The 23,384-nt window shown below is 39.2% G+C and overlaps 1 protein-coding gene across 2 annotated transcripts in view; it reads right to left on the reverse strand.

Moving 5' to 3' along the window:
- The window catches only part of LOC124169159 (insulin gene enhancer protein ISL-1), a 420,525-nt gene that overhangs the window by 344,723 nt on the left and 52,418 nt on the right, over positions 1-23,384 (reverse strand). Inside the window, exon 2 of one of the 2 annotated variants that reach the window (XM_046547667.1) lies at positions 22,489-22,596. The exons of the other annotated variant lie outside the window; for it this stretch is intronic. Coding sequence (XP_046403623.1) covers positions 22,489-22,596 — 108 coding nt within the window. The remainder of the gene's footprint in view (positions 1-22,488; positions 22,597-23,384) is intronic. 2 annotated transcript variants of the gene reach the window in all.

A 23,384-nucleotide genomic window follows, 5' to 3' on the forward strand; every position in this document is an offset into this window, starting at 1 on the left:
CTGTGCCTCATGCATGCATTGGTAATCTCAGACGATGCATAACTCCTATCTTCTCGTGTAGAAACTAGGTCCCTGTGACGTCACGTGGAGTGGCATCGTATGGGCGCTAATCTGGCCCTTTTCAAATGAGGATAAAAATGGACCATTGCCATTCGTCTAGACCGGTATTTCTGTAACGAAATAGCATTTCTATTGCACATTTGCTTCTTCCTATTTCTATTTATATATTATTTCATACATTTTCACTGCTAGCGAAAACAATTGAAATTTATTCACACGTGTCAACGCTGAAAACGCCGGTAAAATAAAATTTGTAGTTTTGATTATTTACTTTATGCACCGATTTTGAAAATTTTTCTTCGTTGAAGTAAAGAAAACCCAGTGACTTCTATTACCCCAGTAAAGAAAGAGGCAGTGAAGAAATTAATTCACCAAGGTCCGAGTTAGCCGACGTTTCGCTAGAATTCTTTTATAGCTATCTCAGGGCAGAGGTAAGAAGCCGTACGAAGACCTATCTTTCCGATTGTAGGTATATACGAGGGTGTGTTCAGAAAAAAACGGGAACAAAATTTTCAATTTATCGCAAGTTTGTAGAGTCCGACTGTCAGTTGTTTTTATCATGTTGGTATAAATTACCCTGAGAATAAGTCCATTGCGCCCAATAAAGTCGAATTATAATTATAACATATTTCCCCGTGAAATTCGAATCACTCTACCCTCAGCGTCGTTACTGGCTTACTGTTAGTAAAACAATTTAAATGTACTGTGGAGGACAGGATATTTATCGGTCGACCGGAGAATCCTCTGTCGTAGTCTTCTTGGATCATAGGCTGTCCTTGGAAATTAAAGAAATGGCTTTCCTTTCCGATCGCTCGTTTATTGAGTAGAGAGAATTTCCATAGCAAAAGCGGAGGATTTTACAGCACTAACTGGTTCTCCTTGTCTCGCAACAATCTCAGATTGATAGGTCCCCTCTAGGTCGTAAATGATTTTATCATATTTGTGTTCAGTATTTTGGGCCAATTGGGGATTTGACCCAATAAAGAATGAAACGGTCGTAGCAATATAGCCTCTGAGCAAAAGAAAAAATCCGGTGCGTGTTTGTCATTCAAGTTCGTTGTTTATGTGTATCGTAGCGAGAATGCTGATTTCTTGTGCAACTTAAATTTTAAATCTGAATTTCATTATCTAATTTATTGTGAAATTTGTGCTTTTTCTGCTGTTCCTGGGGTAAACTCCAATGATCTCAACTTTCGTTGATCATATCGCGGACAGCGTTTTGAAATCCGTCGCATTTTAAGAAATTATAGGTCGCAATCAACCAAGTTTGTGTGTCCAGCAGTGGCGCCGACTCCATGGGGCTTGGGGGGGCCCGAGCCCCCTCAATAATTCGCTATGGGTGTTGGGAAAAAAGTTTCAGGCTTGTCGATTTTCCCCGGAGTGTCCAGATATCGAGATTAGAGTTGTCAGTGTTCTAATGTTGATCATATGACTCTTCTAAAATGTTTAAAAAACTTAAAACTCACTACTTATAAAATTTTCCGGGCAAAGATCCCCGGTTTGGGCCCCCCAATATTTTTTGTAAGTCGGCGTCCCTGGTGTCCAGAGACGTGGCCGTTAATCCTTTTCCTTACGCGGTTTTTTCATTTGCCCTTTCTAGTAGTAATCTTTCTAATCACGTACTTTCGTACTGAAGTTATACTTTTTTCATAAATAAATATCACTTTTTTCATTGTTCAATTTTCATTTCGCTGCCATAGTTTACAACGGATTTTATTACATATGCACACAATATACATCGCTAATTTTGTTCTTTTTCCGTCACATTTCTCGTTTTTTGTTTCTAGCTGCTCTGAATGTTTGCTGTTAGCAATTCAATTAAATCGCAACTTGAAGCTTGTACATGGTGGAAGGGCTCCATATTATCAATAACAGAAACTTCATTACTTCCTCAATATATATTTTTTTCATTTTTACTTTCACAATATACCAAAAATAATTTTTTTGACCGGTTTCTGCTGTGACACCATTACCAAATGTATTTTCTGTACTTGATAATGGTGGAACAGACGAAACCGGTAAAAAAATGAAAAAAAAACATTTTGGAAGAAAAAAAGGATATGTTATTGATAATAGTTAGCAATTCACATTGATTACTACGCAGAAAACAATTTCCTCGACCGGGAAACAAGTCACGAGGATTGTGGAGGAGAATGACGTCGTCTCATAATAGGGATGAAGCAATAGCGGATCCAGGATTTTTTCTGGGGGGAGAAAGGGCAAAAGGGTCTGACAGGCAAACCGTTTTCTCGTATTCGAGACTAGAACCAAACTACAACAATTACTGTACCAAATATTATCATTATTTTAATATGAAAGTTATAAATACGAAAATATTAACGAAGTTGCATATATATTTATCTCAGTTTACGAGCCTCTTTCCCGCTTGTGTGATGCTTTTTTCGAGCGCTGACTAGCGAATGACCGTAAAAGCCGTCTTATTGACTTGGGCTGAAGGCTGAAATGATCGAGACTCCGTAATACACCAAACAAAACGAACGTAATGATAATCGTGCATAAAATATTGCCTATTTTTTACATCTACATATACACAATACCCCGCAAGCCGCCTAAAAGGCGTGTGGCAGGGGGTGTTAGGACACCAGCCGTTTACAGCTAATAAAAAAATGAAGTGCTCTAACGAAGTTGGGACTAGCGTTTATTAAAGTCCTTTATGGTTCGGGGGAAAAACGAATTCCCATATCTATCCGTTCGGAAAAACATCTCTTTTAATTTATCGCTTCTATGGGACTTGGAAATATAGTGTGGCTCCAATATTATGTTCTCTGTGTCGCTCTTAAAGATGTCCATTCTCAATTGCTTAAGCAATCTAAGCCTAGCGCGTAGCCTTCGAGTCGCCAGCGGCTCCCAGCCTAATTCGCTTAACATCAGGGTAAAACTGTCTGTACTCCCGTAGCAGTTTTTGACGAAACGCGCAGCCTTCCTTAGTATTTTATTCAGTTCGCGGCTTAAGTCTTTCTGCACCGGATCCCATTTTTACGTGTCTGGTGAAGGCATATACTAACCTCTCTCCCCCCTAAATAATTCTACGGGATTACGTCCCGTGCCGTGAAATAAAATTGTTAAGAGCACTCGGTGCGACATCGGGAGATCCTGGTTCGATCCCTGGTAAGTAAAGAGGAATTTTCGGCCTGTGGTATTCTCGGAAAAATTTTCGCTTCAGGCAGAAGGCGGCGGCAGATGCACTTCTTCCTCGTAAAGGGCGACCTCAATCGGCGGATCCTTATCTCTCGCCATCAAGAGAACTGCATCTCCTCCGGCCCGAAAATGCCCTCTTCGTTTCGCCGGTCGACGGCCGCCAGGTTCCGCGGCTCACGCCGTAAAGTGTTCGGACCAACGCGGCCGCCCCCGCGATAAATAAGTCGGCTGGCTCGAGTGAAGTGGAGCCGGGGGAGGGGAGGAAATGCGATAACGTCCTGCCCCCCCCCCCTTCTCTCGGGTTACATTCACGCGGTCTACCTTCCCTGGGGCGCAGGGATATTCATATTTCAACACATCGTGCCTGCCGCTCCATAAAAAAAAACATATTTTGCGATGCACCGCACGAATAGTATGGTATGAGATCGTATATCATCCGATTGAGTTCGATAAGGTGGGATATTGGGCATCAAAACTTGAAAAGATCACGACTTATATCTACTTCAAAGGGATCACTCATCAGGGCATTGCCTTTTCGTAAGACAGCGAACTCATATTTTAACACTGTGCCAGTTGAAATAAAATGAACATATTTTGCGATGCTCGTAATATTATAGCATCGGATATCTTTCGATTGATAGGGACATGGTGCGACATTTTGTGCCGAAATTTACATGGAACAATAAAATTCGTAAGAGAATTTAACAAAATCTATTTTTTCCAACAAAAAACAAAATTAACTTCCGATTCTGATAGGGGATTAAATCTTCTCTTCGTGAAACATTGCCTTCTTCATCCCTTTGATTCATATCGTCCATTTAAATGTACATGACCTTTAGAGGATTATTATTTCCTGAGCAGTATATATGTTCATAACGGTGGACATGGAATGCAAAATTGACGGCGTAAAAGATCGCGAAATCCTTTGGCAAAAATGTTTACTTGGTAAAATGGGGTTAAATTCAAACAAAAACAATTTCTACAAACATATTTAAAAAAGTTTACTGAAAGGGTTAATGTCCTAATCCTTAAATGATGTCCTTAAACGTATATTTATGCCAGAGAAATCCATACTAACACATCCTATCTAAAGTTTTAATTCAGCACTTCTAAGGAGAAGAACAAACAGAATTAGCCCGAAAAAAATGTCCATCCTGAACGCACCTCGTGAAGAGGACAATTTAGGGCAAAGACTTCGCAAAAAAACCGTCCGGCATCGTACAAAAAAAGAAAACAATTCCGAAATGAATTCTACGACGCTGTAAAACACGAGATAAAAAGGAAGAGACCGCGCCGAAGAAAAGCAGACGGGGTGTGTGCGACCAACTGGGTCGTGATGCGAGAGCAGTATACTCGCGAGATATATACGTATCCCTCCCATTTTCCCTACGGGCCGTGGCCACACGCGAAGCGGCGGTTCGATACGCTACGGCGTGGGAGGAAGAGGAGCTATTCGGCCCGAAGCGGAGTGCGATGCACGTCGGGAAAGGTGCCTTGCAGGAGAGGGGGTTTGTGGGTAATTTCGAGAGGAGTTGCAGCTAGGCCAGGCCGAGCCTGGGCTTTATCTGTCTTCGAGGCAATAAAGAGAAGCTCTTATAGCATTCGCGGCGGTGGAGGGAAGACGTAATTTGAGCGATTGGGAGGTGGGAACGAAGGCGACTTAAGGTTTTTTTTTACAGGACGAAAAAAGTCGGTCAACGCCTTGCAAAGTGAATGAAAATAGGTCAAAAATAAAACGAAATTTTATTGTAATAAGATTCAAATAGCTGTAAACTATTCAAAACTATTTTATTCGCTCGACCGGTTTCGAAGTTTGTGCGTCATTATCAAGAGCCGTCTCCGGAAAATTACTACAGCTGTTTGTATCTTATTACACTAAATTTCCATTCCTTAACTAACACTGGAAAGGTTAAACTAAACCTATTTACACCTGTGGTACCATTTGTACCCTTAGTGCTAATTTACGCACGCTAAATTACACTGAAGAGATCAAATCTCACCGGTAGACCGGGGTGAAATGAAATATTTTCGCGATTTTTTCGGATAGTTTCTTGAGGACATCTAAATTCTTTTACATATTCAGGCAAACTAGAGAGTCAAAATGTAGCTCCAGGATGATAGTGTTTTTCTTCTTTGGGATCAATCGTTAGCGAATAATCATATTTCATGGCGAAACATGAAGCGACGAAAATATATTCCATTCGCCATTGAATTTTATTGTTATTTCACTTCTGCCGCCACGACACGATTTAATACTTAGTAACTTCTCTTTAGTGCGTACGATGTAAAGTGCGTACTTTATTTCGACGTACAAAGCATAATTCAAATTTTTAGATGGTTAGATCCGTCAAAAACACGTTTGATCCCTTGGTCTTTGACAATATAGTCGATAATTCCATTAATTTAGAAATATTCTATTAATTTAAGAATTATCGTATCCAGAGACGAACGTTCACGAAATCACCGAGAAAAATCCGCACAGGATCGGTAATTCCAAAATAAAAGTTGAAAAATAAATGAAGTCAATTAATTCAAGTTATAATTAATAAATAAAAAACCATGCTTAAGTCAAAACTTCCTATTGCCTACTTAACATTGCTATGTTCAAAATATGCGTACAATTAATTAAATACTAAACAACACAAAAACAATTTTTAGCTTTAGCATACACAGTAAAACTGTAATAAGGTTGCTACAAACGCGTTTAATTCATTTGGAATCATTTTTCATTCCGTGCAGGGAATATCTCGCATAAGAGAAAAACGGCATCAACCTTTCATGTAGAAACTAGGCTTTGGTTTCTTATATTAATCTCTAGCGTCTTTGTCTGGGATGAGTCGAGGAACACAGCGAGGAGACGCAAGCGACTAGGCGGCCATCGCTGCACGGACTGCGAGGAAAGGCAAAATCACGCATAACTCAGTACAAGAGGGAGGGAAGACAGACAGATGGGTTGAGGGGAAGGGGGAAGAGGGAGTGGGAGAGGTGGGGGGAGTGAGGGGAGGACATGATTTGATTGGGCGCTTGAGAGGGGCAATTTGATAAGACAAGAGGGGAGGGCACTACGTCATTACGAAGGACCCACATCAACAACATCCCGAGACCGTCGCGCCAATAGGATGGTTTCCTATTATTTTTTTATTGCTTAAATCGAAAGACTATTACACCTGGAGTACGTATTTCACGCTTTCAGATTTTTATAATGACGATATCTATTTTTCGCGATTAAATGAAACGAAAAAATTTCAAGCGCGCGAAAACGCGACGGCTAACTATGAACCAAGGGCGTACCCAGGATGAAAACTAGGGGGGGGGGGCAAGCCATGGATGTTCAAGTTATAGGTAAGATTTAAGCATAGAAAAGGTGAATGAAACCAACATTTTAAGGAAACTGTGACAGCTCTTTATTAGTTTTTAAAATTAATTGCTTGAAAAAATATTATTTACCTCAAAGACATTTGCGGTTTTTGCTTCTAGGGGGGGGAGCTGCCCCCTCTTGCCCCTAGGTAGGTACGCACATGGTATGAATGCTGGGAAAAGCCCATTGTGGTAGCGTAGAGTACCCTGCTAGCATGTAGCGTTTGGCTTAAATAAGGATTATCAATACCCTATCAAACGAAGGAAATTTTCCGACCTTAGGCAATTTTAATAGGTGATTATTAAGAAATGTTTCCCTAAGCTCTATGCCTCACGCATGCATTGGTAACCTCAGGCGATGTAAAACTCCTATCTACTCGTATGGAATCTAGGTCCCTGTGTTGGCACCGCATGTGCTCCAATCTGGCCTTTTTCAAATGAGAATAAAATTGACCATTGCCATTCGTCTAAACCGATATTTCTAAAACCAAATAATTTTCATATTATGAAATCTCTAACGGTGGGCACTTAATGGCTTTTGTTTTCTTTAATGAAGGAAACTACCCTATTTCGAACCTGGAGTGCGCCAGGTTCCGGCCTTCGATTGGAAGGTAACTGCTATGTCGGAGTCAACAGTCCATACGATCAAAAATATTTTCGATTCAAAGCCCTGCATTAAACAAATAACTTGAAAGAAGCCACTTTCGCCTCAATGTGTTCCTAAATCATTCCAAAAAAGACGCCAGACATTAATATCAACGTCCAAAGCCTAGTTTTCTCTTGAAAGGTAATTGTTATGGTAACGTCATCAGCCTACATCATCGAAAAACTTATCCATCATTAGAACCACGTAAAATATTTTTCGATAGATAAAAAAATACTTGTTTTTCGAGTTCGAACGCGAAGCTCGCTCTGAGAAAATGGCTTGTTATTGTAACTGGCTAACACGCTTGACCGGCTATTGGGAGACCCGGCTCCGAATCCCGGCAAAGTTAAATATTTTTTCATGACGACCTTCATTCCTTTGGTGTACCTGTTCTCGATTTTTTTAATCGCCAACGATTTTTTTCGATTGACCATAAAATTTACTTATTCTTAGATAGAACACGCCGAGCGAAATTTCCGAATAAAAATGGATCCGGTGAGGTCTTTAATAAATTGAACCAGTTCAAGGTAAAAATTAATCCTTCGCGGAATTTCCGCGGCCGATGCATATTTTTCACATGGAAGGTTACTGCTATATTGTCGTCAACAGTCAATATTAGCGAAAATGTTTTTGATTATTCCAAGCGCTAACAATTTTTCACAAGTTTTTTTATTCCTTCAACTCCTACGACAATGGAATTCCATCAAGTCACGCCCGCTACAATTACCTATTTGGTTGAGAAACAAAATTGATAAGGCTAGCGGAGCGGAAGTGAAATTCAGTCATTCATTGCATTCAATTTCGCAAACACGCTGAAAGGAATTCAAGACTTGCTAGGTTGTTTGTCCAAAAAATACCAACTATCCTCAACATCCAGAGCCAAAAACACTGAATTCGAACGAGACTGGGCAAAGTAAGGAGATGGAAGGAATCCGCGAGAATTCCGAGGCTCCGACATGTCTGGCGGAGAAATATGGCGTCAACCTGTCCACGGAAACGCCGTATTTCACACCTCGTCTGTATATGAATAGGGATGCGGCTACTCAACTTGTTCGCGCACTGGCGAACTCGGAAAAAATAACATGGCGGAAAGGGACATAAAAACTTCGGGTTTAATTTGCGTCGCGGAAGAGCGACTCTTGAGTACGTGCGCCCTGACGGTGCGGTGGCGTAGGGATACACGTATTATTTTTTCCCGCGCAATCGGACGCAGAGAGCGCGAAATTTACGACCTTCGCGCCATCTTCATACCGCGTGGGCCGTCAATTTACATTCCATCCGCGCTGACATATACTTCCTGTAAAAACGGGCTCCCCGCTAAACCCCAAAATTTTTGAAGGTGTAGGCAGCGCTTAGATGTCCTGTTTCATAAAACGCGAAACGGTGTAAATAGAATAGAAATCATCATCACCGTCATCGCCATAATACTAATACTCGTTTCAGTGTTCCTCCATCGCTGACAACATTAAGCTGTGAAGAGTCCAGTAAGCTAGTAAACGGCTTAAGTATTCAAATATTTTTTGACGCTTGGCCCGGACATGGCTAACATGAAGAAATTATAGTAAAAAAATTAACGGAATTCTAAGCAGGTGCACTCTTAGCAAAGAGATTCAGATAAACTTTGGAGCCAAGTATGTGAGCTAGGTTATGTCTTTTATTTAATCCATTTCGAATTTTGCTGCATATGGAAGTTTTTCACGTATACCGGAGCACAGATGCAATTTTTTTAGGCTGAAGTTGCCGCTTTTATTAAGTATTGTCTTAATTTTAAGTTCAAAGCAATCAGTGATTCGTGAGTCACATTGAGGCTAAGAATAATTCCAAAATAAATATCAATTTGGTGAAAATGGCATGGCAACAGAGGTTACATATACAAAAAATCGCCAGCAGTCGTGCTAGAGTGAAAACTTTTACCAATGAAAAATGCCTTTCATTGTCGAACCCATTAAAATTTGTGGTAGATAAACAATGAATCGATAGTACCACTTTATCCAAGTAATTATCCCTTGTTGTTTAAAGCGAGATATAAAGCCACTTCAACCTTTTACAAATTTTACGTACACCATCAAAATATAAAATCATTCTTAGCGAATAATTTACACATGGGGCATGAATTGGAGAAAGGACCGGTCGCCATAAAAGGTGATGTATGCAAAAATCAGAACCCCCAGAGAGTTCATAAAGCTGTCCAAGTTACTCACCATAGAGGATAAAAAAGAACTATTACCATTGAATTCAGTCATCGATTGTTCCGCACAACACGATAAAAATGCTCATTATTAAATGGATCGTCGAAGGCGATACCACGAAATTAATGGCTCAAACATTTAATCTAAGAATAGCAGTTAGTATTAATTGAGAGGGTTACAAAGAACTGATAATGTTAACGCATCGAACAATAGCTTATTACATTCTTTCATGTGTGTACACTCTTTCAAAATTCATGATTACATACTCAACAATTAACTTTCAGAAACGCGCAGTCATGACCGCTTGAGAAGGTCATTTATAAATTGCTAATATCAATTCCTCTAAAAATAACTTCTTGCATGTGGTCACTTTTTAACATTTTGATCCCACTTAAATTCTACCTTTCCTCTTATTAAGTATATATTATACTTATTTAAAATTTTCACGCTGACTATACATTTTTGTCCTATACATATAAATATTTAGAAAAATGTTTTAGTAAAAACATCAATGTCTATTCCAACATTGATGTATTTATTATTTGATGGCTGGCCGTATATATCCATATATATTTTCTTAACGGATGCCCAAGTTACACAATTCGTTAGTGGCAGCGTACACGATAGATTTTATTCAAATTATAAAAAAATATCTATTTAATTATCCGTGCACATTCAGCTCTGTCAATGAATCAAGGTGAAGGAATGTCATTGAAGGCTAGTAATAGACTACCCATTTCAGAAAATAGAGTCATCAAAATCACAATTCGTTAGTGGCAGCGTACACGATAGATTTTATTCAAATTATAAAAAAATATCTATTTAATTATCCGAGCACATTCAGCTCTGTCAGTGAATCAAGGTGAAGGAATGTCATTGAAGGCTAGTAATAGACTACCCATTTCAGAAAATAGGGTCATCAAAAATCTCTCAGGAGACTGCTCAGTGTTCATTACTTTCAGAAGTACATTGTAGGACTTGAAATATGGCATACCACCCGTAATTAATCCAGCAGAATTCAAAGCAGGCGCGGCATACAAACATTACAAGGCCAATGTAAACTTGATCATGTATTTCAATATTTTATCAACCCGTGGCATTTGGCGCAGTTTCAGAAAGAAAAACTAAGTAATGCTTATGAAAATGCAGCTGGATGTTATTGTTAAAATGAGTAAGGAGAAAAATAGTACGAATATTGATAGAGTACTGCGAAAGAAAATGTAATCAACGGTCATGAAAAAAGCAGCGTTAACGAATGCATGCTTTATATTAAAAAACTCACACTCCTTATTTGTCAAATCAACGAAAGCTTTGAGAAGCGAGGAAAAATAAAGGAGAAAAGGATATTGGAGAAGAACGGCAAAGAAATGAGACCATACATTGAAAAGATTAATGCGATTTGGAAATCTGGCAGGACAAAAGAGGACTAGAAATTATTTTTAGTTCCTATAACACAATAGGTGCTTACATCTTAAAGTCTCCAACATTGTACATGAATTGTACAATGTTGATTTATTAATATTGTACAATTGAACATCAAACTTCCAAAGACAACGTAAAATGTTTGTAAGTAAGGCAAACCCACTGACAGGAGTTATCATTACACTCCAAAACTTCGTCACACGCATTTGGCTATGTATTTAGCTGATTACCAATATTTTGTAAAAGGCGGAAAATTCGCTTTGGAAAAATACTCTTGAAAGGATTAAACAAATTATCGGCTCAGTTACAACAAAATCCAACAATAATATTTCATATTCTACCATTTGATATAAATAATCATTGATCAAATATTCTCGCGATTTGGCAAAACGAGAAACAAAACGAAGGAAAGCGTGATCGATGATCGTCCTTCTTATATTTCATACTTAAACCTCAATCCTAATTTGCCCACCTCGGCGGCGGCCGGGTAAAGTTCTCGTCCGCCAAACTGGTGGTCACGCAGTAGTTGCCAATCATCTAGAAAGCTGCCGCGCCGCCAAACGTTTGAAAAATTACCTACGGACACCAACGTCATCGCGTTATACTGTCGGCGCACAGATCTACTACTCGCACGGCTTCGCGTGAACTGCTCCATAATTATATTTTTTCGACACAATTTCATTTCAAGAGGTCCACGTCCGAACTGGGGCGGCTGCTGGGTCCTCATAAGTGGAATGGCGTCAGACGGAAGATGGGATACTGAAGTGGTGAGAGAAGGGGTAGATATATCGGGGTTGGGGTATACTAGGGAAACTATAACCAAGTGGAAGGGGGCGAGAGGGTTGAGGAGGGGAGGGGGGCTGAAGAGACTGGATCCGAAGCACGAAACAGTAGCGATGTCCGCACGGGTGGTCTCGCTTTAGGATGAGGAATTAGCCGTGTCCAGCCCGTCTTGAGGGGAGCCGAAGGGATCCACGGTAGCGGGAAGTGGATCGCTTCTTCCCGCGGCAATCGGAGGAGTGGATACGGTCTCCAGACAGTGGAAGACGACCGCTTCTGACAGGGTGAAGCGGACCAAGAGAATAGGACAAGGGCCAAAGAACAGGCGACATGGAGGAGAATTCATCCGGAATTGAATGTGGAAAGAAAGAGGGAACAGTGATTAGGCAACCTCGACGTAAGCCAAGGACTTGATAAATATAATAAAGAAGCCACCACCATGTAGCGTTGAAAGGTTTTTCGAACTCCTGATGAAAATTCAAAGATGAATGTCATGATACTGGTCCGAATTCTAGTGTAAGAACATTCGGGAGCCTGGTGGCCTAGGAAGTAGTGAGCTTGACCACTAACTAATCAAAGCTTAAAGGCCTGTTTACTCGGTACATCAACCCATACGAGTTAATATCTGAATGTATGAATGGGTGAATGAACACGAAAATGCACGGTGTAACCACCCAACTTGTGCGACTGCACGGATAGAAAATAAAACCTGTTCTTATTTGGTTCATGCATTCGCACATGTTCCTTTCGGAAATATTAGAACTACAAATCTCGACTAACGAAGAAGGAACCGTCTTCACAACGTAACATCCGGCACTCGGGATAATCTCTGCCACGTGGAAGACTGCACAAGCTTGAGGTACGATCGTAACTAATATGATGATGAACTTCCCACGAAGCAATTATGCCTTAATGCCATTTTCCCGAGGAATAAAATCAGGTCGAACTCCATCTAACCACGAGATCCGATGCACCATGCCTTCGGGTAATGAGGCACACGAGAGAGCTAGCCAGTGAGCCTGCACAGATAGGTAACAATGCACGCCCGCTTGAGTGCGCGAAAAAAAAAGAAGACCGATGCGCGCTATAGGGAGTTTACGGCCGTATAAATGGCAACCCGATCCGAGACACCGCGCTGGTGGGCTCCACGCTGCAAAATGGGAGAATCGAGGCTTGAAACGAAGGGAGGGGTGGGTGGATTACGTTTGGTGGGAGGAGGAGGGGAGGTGAAAGAGGGGAAATTACGAGATGTGTGGAAGTGGAATCGAGTGACGTCATGGTCGGCGCACTTATACACACAGGCTGCCGCGACTACCCCTCCCCCCTTAATTTCTCCTTCCCCGTAAATGTGACGTTGCACGGTCGGGTAGATTCTCATCGCATCCCCCCACCTCCGCCACCAACAGCTTGCTCCTCCGACGAAAATAATAATAATAAATGCATTGTACATCCTGGGTGATAAAAGCATAACAGATGACAAATGTAGAAGATGTTTTAAAGTGCCAGAAACAATACAACACATCATATCTGGCTGTAACATGTTAGCTAATACAGAATATTTAAGCAGACACAATAAAGTTGCAAAAATTATCCACGAAAAAATGGCCTAGCAACACAAGTTAATAGATAGATACTATAAATACCACCGCAAAAGTGTTTGAAAACAGCGCATTTTAAATTTACTACGATTTGCCCATTCAAACAGATGAAACTATAGTTAATAATATACCGGGTATGATGTTGATTGACAAGAAATATAGAACTTTTTAAATAGCTGATATTGCTGTGTGCTTTTTGAGTATTCTAATAGGTTCAGTTTAACGACTGATATCCTCACAACCACCACCACACGACTTTCCGGCATAGTTTGAAGATGAAGATGCATGACTCTTACAGATTCCAGGTTGAACCTGAATAAACTGTAGATATATCGATGGATTTAATGGATTTCCAGTTTATTTCCACCAAATACGAGATCATTTTGTTATCACTCTCATTAACTAGTTGAATATATATAAAAAGTATGAACTTGTTTCCGGAGCTGCAGTACAAATTTATTCAAGCATCATAACACCATACATAACTTTGATGCCTGGTTACAACTACTTCAACTATGGAAATCTCCATCTTTCATAGTTAAGAAAAAATACTATCTTTGAATTACTTGTTCCTTTTTCAATTTTTAAATGGGTAAATTTATTGAAATGTCTTTCGGTTCGGAACAAATGAAATCAGATCTTCCAGCACAAGTGAGTTCGGGTCGAGAGCTCGAGAGCTCTCGACCCGAGACTCGAGAGCTAGGGAACTATGCCCCAAGCTGTAGTTACAACTCTGAAAAATTGGGTTATATCTTGCTATTCCAATCAATGAAACACAAATTAAATCAATGCCCCCAGCAAAAGTGGAATTTCGGCTAGAGGGCTACGGAAATGTGTCACAGACGGTAGTTACAATGATGAAAATTCATGAAATCATACGAGACAGAATGCGGCCTTTGTCAAAGTGGAGGAACTGCGGTTGGCAGTACTGTAAGCCGCAGGCAAGGTGGGGAGGAGTGAGATAAGGAGGAATAAGACGCGTGGGGAGGTGAGGTGGGCACCGCGGGATATAATAGGCGGCGGCGACTGCCGGTCAGACAAGAGAATAGCGGAGGGCGCGAGGCCGCGGTGCGCGTTGGCGTGGCGCCGGAGACAAGTGACTGAGATCGAGCGTACAGTGGTCACTGTTAACCAATGGAACAATGCGATGGCTAAGTTCTAACAACACGTATCTCAAAAAAGGCAACTTTTCAGGAGATCAAAAAACGATGTATTTTATTTTATTTGTATACAATATTCATTGAAATCAAAAACCAAAAATACATAAAAATGAAAAAGTAGCATACAATTGCAAATAAAGAGTTGTTTTTGCTTGAATTTTATTTTTTAATAACAGTATTGGCAGTATTAACTTAGACCGGCCAAATTTTGAGATACGTGTTGTTAGAATATAGCCATCGAATGGAACATGGCAAGAAACGTTAAGCATCATGTTTACTCATTTATGAGACGCATCCCTCTTTTAAGCGTACAAATTTAAGAAAATAAATGTATCCAACTATTGTCTCAAAGGGGACGATTATTCCAACTCGTTTGAGCGTATTTCTTTAACAATCGTTTTAAACTTACGTAATCATATTGAAAACATTAAGTAAGATGGAGTAACTAGGTCCTTTTTAGCATATAACTGTCCCGCGAAAATAAATACATGACGCCCGAGAACAAAATGAGGCATAATATTTATACTTGATGCACAAGAAACCCCTGAAAAAACCATTTTATGCACCTAGAAAATTTCACGGCATACGTTCGACAGGTTTAAAAGAAGTAATAACTCTACTATTCGTCACTGAAAAGACTAGTCAGCGATTCCTATGCCATCTTCATCCCAAGTGAAGTATTGGGTACCTCTGAATGAAACATGACCAATTGTGAATCTCCTCCGCAAAAATTCAATCAATTAAAAGCAGTATTCCAACCCTAAGAACTTTGCAAAAATATTAAAAATTTTGCCACCTTTAAATTACTCCCCCAATTTCAATATCCGTGCTGGCATTTAAAATTAATTTTAGCAAATTTATCCCTGCTGACTTTCAAATTCTACGTGCGAACAACATGTATCATCTCCATTTCTCGAAAATTTTCCCTCAATGCCTTAGCAGGACGCAAAGAGTTGACCACAGTGGGGCGCTGGGTTTTTCCGATCGTCGCCGTCCGCTCGCGCGGGAAGCCAAATACGTCGATGCGGGGAAGTGCAAGGTGAAGTGGCCGGTGTCCAAGGGAGAGAGGAGTGGGAAGCGATACGCGGAGAAGAGGGGAGTGAGGCGGTCCTCCTTGAAGTGGTCTCCACGGGCGACAAAGGGCGACAACCACACGCGGAGATCTGATCTGGAGATTCAAGCCACTTCCCCACAGACAACCATGAGGTATTGTCTATCTAAGACAGGTGTCTTCAACCTATTTCATGCAAGGGCCAGAAATCGTTTTCACATCGTCCGGAGGGCCATTATGCTCCACCTAACTTTGCCACCAATTCAATAAAATAAATGAAATGTAATTTCTAATTACAAATATATTTATTGGTTCAAAAGTTCAATCAATCAATGCGATTTTTGACATTGTTTATTTCTGACGAGTGTGTCGATATTTGGTTTTATTTTTGTAATTGATGCACAATATTTTCTTTAGCCTCTAGGGAGCGCAAGAAATTAGCCGGCGGGCCGCGGGTTGAAGATACTAGATCTAAGGCTTCGAATATTTTTCCACTGCATACGAGGAACGTAATCTATACAATGCACAACCGGATTCCAGTGGCATAACTCGGAATATGCTTTGGGGAGATGGAATGGTCTGGTGGCGACCCCTCCCCAAGCAACGGGGGTTAGGGAAAATTTTTGAAAAATGATATGCCTGGAAATAATTTTTACACCATTTTGGCACCTAAAATTTAGCTTTAAACAGATGAAGTTATTTTACGTCAAAACTAGACAATAGCTATAATTTTTTTTTAATTTCTCTGAGACTTTGGGGGGGAATCTATCCCCTCATCCTCCCCTATAGTTACGCCATTCCCCGATTCAATATACTAGAAAACCCGCTTCACATCACTAACTGACTCATACAAATGTTTGGGATGAACGATAAGACAAAAAATAATAGAACCGACCCCTTCTAAAATCGTCTGAAGCCCTTGGAAAATTGTCGAAACACCAAATTGTCTCTCTATTACAGCGTCGACAACTGCCTCTACTGTTTGGGGGCATTTGGCAGTAAAAAAATCGATGGTAATGAGGTATTTGAATATCGCGGAAAACCTAGAATAGCACCAAAATTATTGTGCATTGAAATTGAAAGTGTCAGCACTAATGAAAATTAAACTGGATCAGTAATACATGACCCCACGTTTTCCTATTATTGCCCTTGATGTACACCTATCATCAGTGAGGCATGAAACCAATTATCATTAAGAAACTTGGAAATATTTTTCATAATAAAATATTTAAAGCGTACATTTTCGTTTCAAACATCCCCATTCCCAAAAATTAGCGTTTCCACAACCAAAAAAATTACCACTCATTTGGGGAGTGAGCAAGTTAGAAATGCTTTTTAACAATTTTTGGAACTAACATTTGTTTTACTTTTGTGAATATTATTTCACATCCGTTGAGGTCCATTATATGAGGTGTAAACAGTATGGGAATTTGAAGAAAATTCTAACGGCCGAAACCCACATTTAGATTACGTAATTTGATTAGTATAATCCATGACTAGAGACCACCACGTTGTGTTGGGATATAGCATGTCTTCACAGGAAGGCCCTTATATTTGAACTGCGTTTATTCACAAGGATCAAGCTCCTCGTGCAATGTTTGCAGTTACCAAAACACCTTCAAAGCCCTTTCACATCTCTTTGGTGATGGTTTTGCATGGAGACATTGCAGAAAATTCCAGAAGAATAACTCTGCCACAAATGAAGCAGCTCTAAACGGTGATACCTCCGTTGACGGCTTAATCAGAGACGTTATGCAATCAAACCAGTTAAATACGAGCATTTAAAAGCGAACACAATCAATCAGAACGGTCTACGTAACATGTTGGGGAAAAATGCAAATTACTGAACAACTTATCGCCTCCAGCGATTGAGGATGGTAAGTTAGTTGATAAATGTGATCCGCGTAAAACAGGATTGTAATCAGCTTATGAACGTGCATAATCAACAGTTATGTCCTCCTTTGATTACGTGTTCCAATGGCAAAATAGAATTCCGTTAAACGAGTCAACCACCTAATCACATGACCTCCATAATCCGAGCACACCTTGCCAAACTAAGCTGACCTCGTGATTTTCAAAACTGGAGATATTGTATGCACGTTATTTTGAAGGTAGGAATAATAATACTAATAATTAATACCCCAGAAAAATTCCTCTCCTCAAAACGAACACAGCACTTCTCAAGTCTTATTTTTAGCCACTTCCAATTAGTGCTTAAATAGTATGTTATATCTATTAGAACAATTCATTCAGTCAACTTTGGGTTATCTTGTGAAAATAAAAAAAGAAAACAGTAAAATAAAGTAATAACATAAGTAAGCATTTTCGAACATCAAAATATCAAAACTAACAGGTAAATAAAATTTCGTGTTAACAAGAAATCAAACGTAAAAATACTAAACTACATGCGTACTGGAATACTTTTAATTTCAACTGAAATGAAACCTAAAATAACAATGCCTAAAACTAGCCATTAACCCCAAATAACAAATCTACAGTGCCACATATCGATAATTTCATACTACAACTGAATCACAGAATTATAGTCACAACGGATATGATAAAGTTTTGAATGAATAGCTACCTCTTGATACTCTGAAAGTTGATTTGTTAGGAGAGGGTATAGGTTACCCTCAACTAAACCGATGGAGTTTTCAATAAGTTATATATTATGACAGGCAGAGATTTTAAAGTTTATAATATATATGAAAACTTCCTCTAATTAAGTAATTGCAATGATCAATCAGTAAGTATATGACTACGACTCATGCCGCCTACTGGTTAAACTTCGTAAGGAAATAATACAAAATCAAGGAGAGAATTTTGAAGTTTTATTTTTCAACCCATAAAAAACTGACATAGGTCTAACAACCGGTTCGGAATATTTGATACCATATCCGTTTAGTTATTGGAAACACTAATTGAGGTACGTCGGAGGCGGGACCTTAGGCGAAAACCTCCGCGCAAACCAAATGAGACCGTGTATTTTTTACGACTCACGTGCGAAGTAGAAATATTGGTATGGTGACGGTAGATGAGTTGTTCTGGATAGCGAATTTTACTCTTTTGCCCTCCGGCAGGTGTCCAGGTCCATTACCTTACGTTGAGGTTATGCCCTAGGAACGTGCGTTCTGAAGAAAACTACCGGTAGATGGCATTGCGATTGCATCGCTTCGCTCAACATTGTTGCGAGGAAAAGGTTGCTGAATATTTCATACCCGGCGGTTATGTCATTTCGCAACATGAAGGACTCCACCCAAAGAAAATCGTTTTAGGCCCTAGAAGGAAAAAAATATGTGATCACTTATGGAGAAGAATCCAGATCGGTGAAAGTGTAGAAAAGAATGCATGCAACATTACGAAAAAGTTGAGCAGCACGAAAATAATACCTTTCGGGTGATAATCAGGAAGTAAAATGATAGAATTATCAAAATTTTTAAGAATGGAAGCACCTATAGTACATCGGAAAAATAAGTTATTCTGAAATAATTAATTTTTCTACTGAAAGATATTCTTCCCTGGAAAAAGGATATTAAAAATATTTTACTCTTTACAAAGATCCGTAACGTCATTAATTTGTCTGCCGATAATTTTTTGTCACTTATATATCCTCGATAGGATACGGAAGCCGCTGACGGACAAAAATCAGCAATTTTAAATACTTTTCGAACTGTCAGAAAATTTTTAAATTAAGAATAATAAGACGGGAGCTCTTGGTGTAACCCGTGCCTCGCCTAAAACCAAGCAAAAGTGCAGAAAAAATAAGAAAATAAAATAATACTTCGTCTTTATTCGGCGAGATGGGGACTAGGAAGTCCCATCTTCCACCTAACCCTTCGTCATACGTTGAATATTTGCAGAGGGATACATTGTCAAGTTACTCATATAATTAAATGCAATCAAAATTTGCCAAAATAGACAGACAGAATGGTCACTGGGCTGAGGTATGACCGTTACACGGAGGCAGGGACGTAATTTTTTGTGGCTTAGTAATTGGACAAATCCGCCCTTAGAGATTAGTTGGTTTTTTGTCTCAATTGAGCACAAGAGTACGCATTCTACGCGTAATCCAAGTAGTATGTGATAACTATGAAGGTTACTTACCCTGTATAACTTAACTGTGACGTCACATGATTACGCGCATAAAGGTAAATTAACCAATATCGATGATCACAAAATGTGCAAACTTCATAACGTGCTACGAAGTTTTGAAAACTGGAGAATAATTTAAATATATGCATTAATAAAAAAATGAAAAATGTAGGAAGAATGATAAGATTTGATAGTGGTTGATAAGGTGCAAATAAGTTTTTAAAACTTGAGAATGATTTAAATATATACATAAATAAATAAATGAAAAATGTAAGAAGAATGACATGGGTTGATAATAATTGATAATGTGCATATATAAGTTATGAAAATTTATGAATGATTTATATAAATACATATATAAATAAATTAAAAAATGTAGGAATAATGATATGAGTTGATAGGGTGCAAACAAGTTTTAAAAACTTGAGAATAAATTAAATAAATGCATAAATAAATAAATGAAAAATGTAAGAAGAATTATACTAGTTGATAAGGTGCAAACAAGTTCTGAAAACTTGTGAATGATTTAAATAAATACATATATAAATAAATGTAGGAAGAATGATATGAGTTGATAAGGAGCAAGTAATTTTTGAAAACTTGAGAATGGTTTAAACAAACACTTTTATAAATAAATAAAAACATAGGAGGAATGATAACTGTTGATAATGGGATAGGTAGACAGGAGAAGAGACAGGCAGACGGTCACCCGGCTGTGGTATGACCGTTGCGCGGTGGCTGAGACAGCGGCGGGCGTCGGCGCGCCCGGAGTGGAAGGGGAGCAGAGAGTGCGGCGAGTAGTCGTGCCGCCGACTAATTGATTGGTCATCGATCTGACTCCCCGCTTCCATCCCCTCCCCCTCTTCCTGGCTCCACCCACTGAAAACCCCCGACATTACTCCTTAGGTCCATCAACGTGGTACGTACAAGAGATACAAACAAACCCCAGCACGGGTTTCGAAGCGTTTTCCCTGTGGTACACGCTACAATGAGAAATTTCAATAACATATATTCATTCGGAGACCAACGAACTAAATTCTGTGACATGGTCCGGGGGAAGAAGCTGTTCCGCCCTCACCTCAATATGAGTTGGATTAGTTCGGGGTGAACTCGACCGTCACTCTTTCAAACAATGACTCAGGTATTGAATCTGATTGAGTTCCGAAATGCTGTCCACAGGGATGCCGACTTACAAAAAATATTGGGGGGCCCATATCGAGGATCTTGCACCGGGAAATTTTATAAGTAGCGAGTTATAAGTTTTTTAAGCATTTTAAAAGAGCCATATGATCAACATTAGAACCCTGATAACTCGAATCTCGATATCTGGGAACTCCGGGGAAAATCGACAAGCCTGACACATTTTTTCCTCACACCCATAACGAATTTTTGAGGGGGCTCGGGCCCTCTCAGCCCCCAAGGAGTCGGCGCCACTGGCTGTCCACTATGATTTCACTAACTCGTTTCAAAAATACGCACTATGCCAGATCATCTCTTTATGATGAATGCAGAAACAATGCATGCCAATTGGTAGTTCCATTAGATTAAACAATAATCAACGAGTTTGAGTAAATTAATGCGCAACACAACTCACTAGTAATATAATTCATCCTATCTTACCCCATTCCTACATGGATTTCCTTCTTTAACGCGATCAAAGGATAATACAGACATTTCCTACCTCTTCCTAGGCTTTTCCCTATCCTTACATCTGTTTCTAGCATTCTTTCCCTCCTTACCAAATGCTACACCCATAGCCTCTATCCTCACATGGCATTCTGTGATAGTTACCTCTCCTCGCCCACCTTAAATTCCAGCCCACTTGATTAACAACAACTTGAATAATTTAAATTACTTAGAACACTCTCATTAATTATGAATTCATGCAGAAACGACGATCAATATTAAAGTTATGAACAGAAAGCAATGGGATAAAAGGTAACTATGGTAGAGTGCGGAATAATCAGAATACATTCAATTACATAAGCATCAGACACACACAAACACACACAGAAAAATTTAAGAGGCCATTCTCAAGGATTTCAAAGCGAAAGTAAATATCTTGTAATAGATAGATAGGTATTAATGATCCTCAATATAGCAATAACGAGTTTCATTAGGCTGATAGTTATCAGAGGAGGTAAATCTGAGCTCACATGTGGATGAATTCGTGGATATGTAGCAGGATTTCCCGAAAAATACTTCTCGAAATTATTTAAATTATTCCGAAGTAGTCCTGAATGATTTCCTATCTGAGAATATAAGAGTTAGAACATTTCTTTTCTTTTTAGATTAAAAAATTCCTAAATACTTCACATACTTCTTTAGAGTCTTTCATTTAACTTTCCTCATTGTGTTACTCCATTATGAATCACATTTTACTATCAAGAATGATAAACACAGTCGTCATTAACACGGGAGCGACTTAACATACTGATTATTATGCAACTCAAAGCCCTCAAGACTGAATACGTTGGCTAAGCTATGCTGTTTTATGCTTGAAATGAAAATCTTGAGGGAGGAAAAAAATATTTCAAGCTATGGATGAAATGAAATACTCAAGTGACCGTTTGGGTTCAATAGAGAAATCAAAGCCTTGTCTAAATGTGTATAATATAGAGAGTCATTTCATAATTGCATCAATCATAAATTACAATTCACTATCAAGAATGATTAACAAAGTTATCATTTGAGTCACACTTGATCAACACTAGAGTCTCTAAATATACTCATTAGTAAGCAACTCAAAGCCCTGAAGACGGGAAGTTAGATAAGATATACTCCTAAGTGCTTGAACTGAAAATCTTGAGGGATATTCTAAAAAAATATTTCAAGCAAAAGATAAAATACTCAAGTGACCGTTTGGGTTCAAGGGAGAAATCAAAGCCTTTCCTAAAAGGGTTCTAATAACTGCTGAAGGATGGCGGTAAAAGCGAGGGCGTTTCAAATTGCAAAACGTGCGTTTCCTTCCTACCTGAGTAAGGGAGGTTCGAGTCCCATCGGCCCTGTTTCGTCCGTAGACACCTCTCAGCCCGTTCCACATCCGAGCGGAAATTCCTTAACGGGTGGTAATGGGGGTGGCCTGCAAAGGCGATTGAATGCCAGTATTAATGACGACTGCGCAATCAACCAAAAAAATTGAAGGTCAAAATGGCACAATCTCATGGCAAAAATCACCCACTTGATCGGATATTCAAACAGACACCATCGTTGACGTAGATCAGGCTGGGGAAAAACATTGAGCAAAAAACGATACCCAAAAATTTCGATCAAGAAGTTTGGACCGGAAAATGGCCAGCAATAAGCCTACGAAATTAACCTCCCTTTAAAAACTTTACGTAATATTATACGTAAAAGAAGGGAAATATGAGGAAAAAATGAGAACATAATATTTCGAATCAAATGATTAAAGGAAGCCCTGTATGATGGATGTGTCTATGCATAAATCACCATTTTGTGGAATTGGAGCAACGGCTATCAGTAAGAAGGCAAGGTCGACAAATGTTAGTCATCCACTGGCTGCAACTTAGTTTAAGTGGATTGACGGGTCATTTTTTGCGAATGAAGAATAAATATTGAGAATTCACAAGAAAAGTACTAATCGGTGTAATTAAAAATAATTAAATGCTACGAGATATTAAAAATTTAATTTTTTTGCGAATTAATCAATTTAATCAATCAATGAAATAGGTACGTTCTTATTAAGTACTGATGAGGGCAGTTCTTCAAAAAACAATCGCGATAAATTAATTTGGGTCTCTAAAGAAATTTTCACTCATTTCAAGTTTGAGATGAAAACTTAGGTATATACTGAGAACATATGGACCTACTTTTAGGGTATTCATTTACCGGGAAAATGATAGATCATAT

This window comes from Ischnura elegans, chromosome 12 (genome assembly GCF_921293095.1).
Source record: "Ischnura elegans chromosome 12, ioIscEleg1.1, whole genome shotgun sequence".
Taxonomy (NCBI): Eukaryota; Metazoa; Arthropoda; class Insecta; order Odonata; family Coenagrionidae; genus Ischnura; species Ischnura elegans.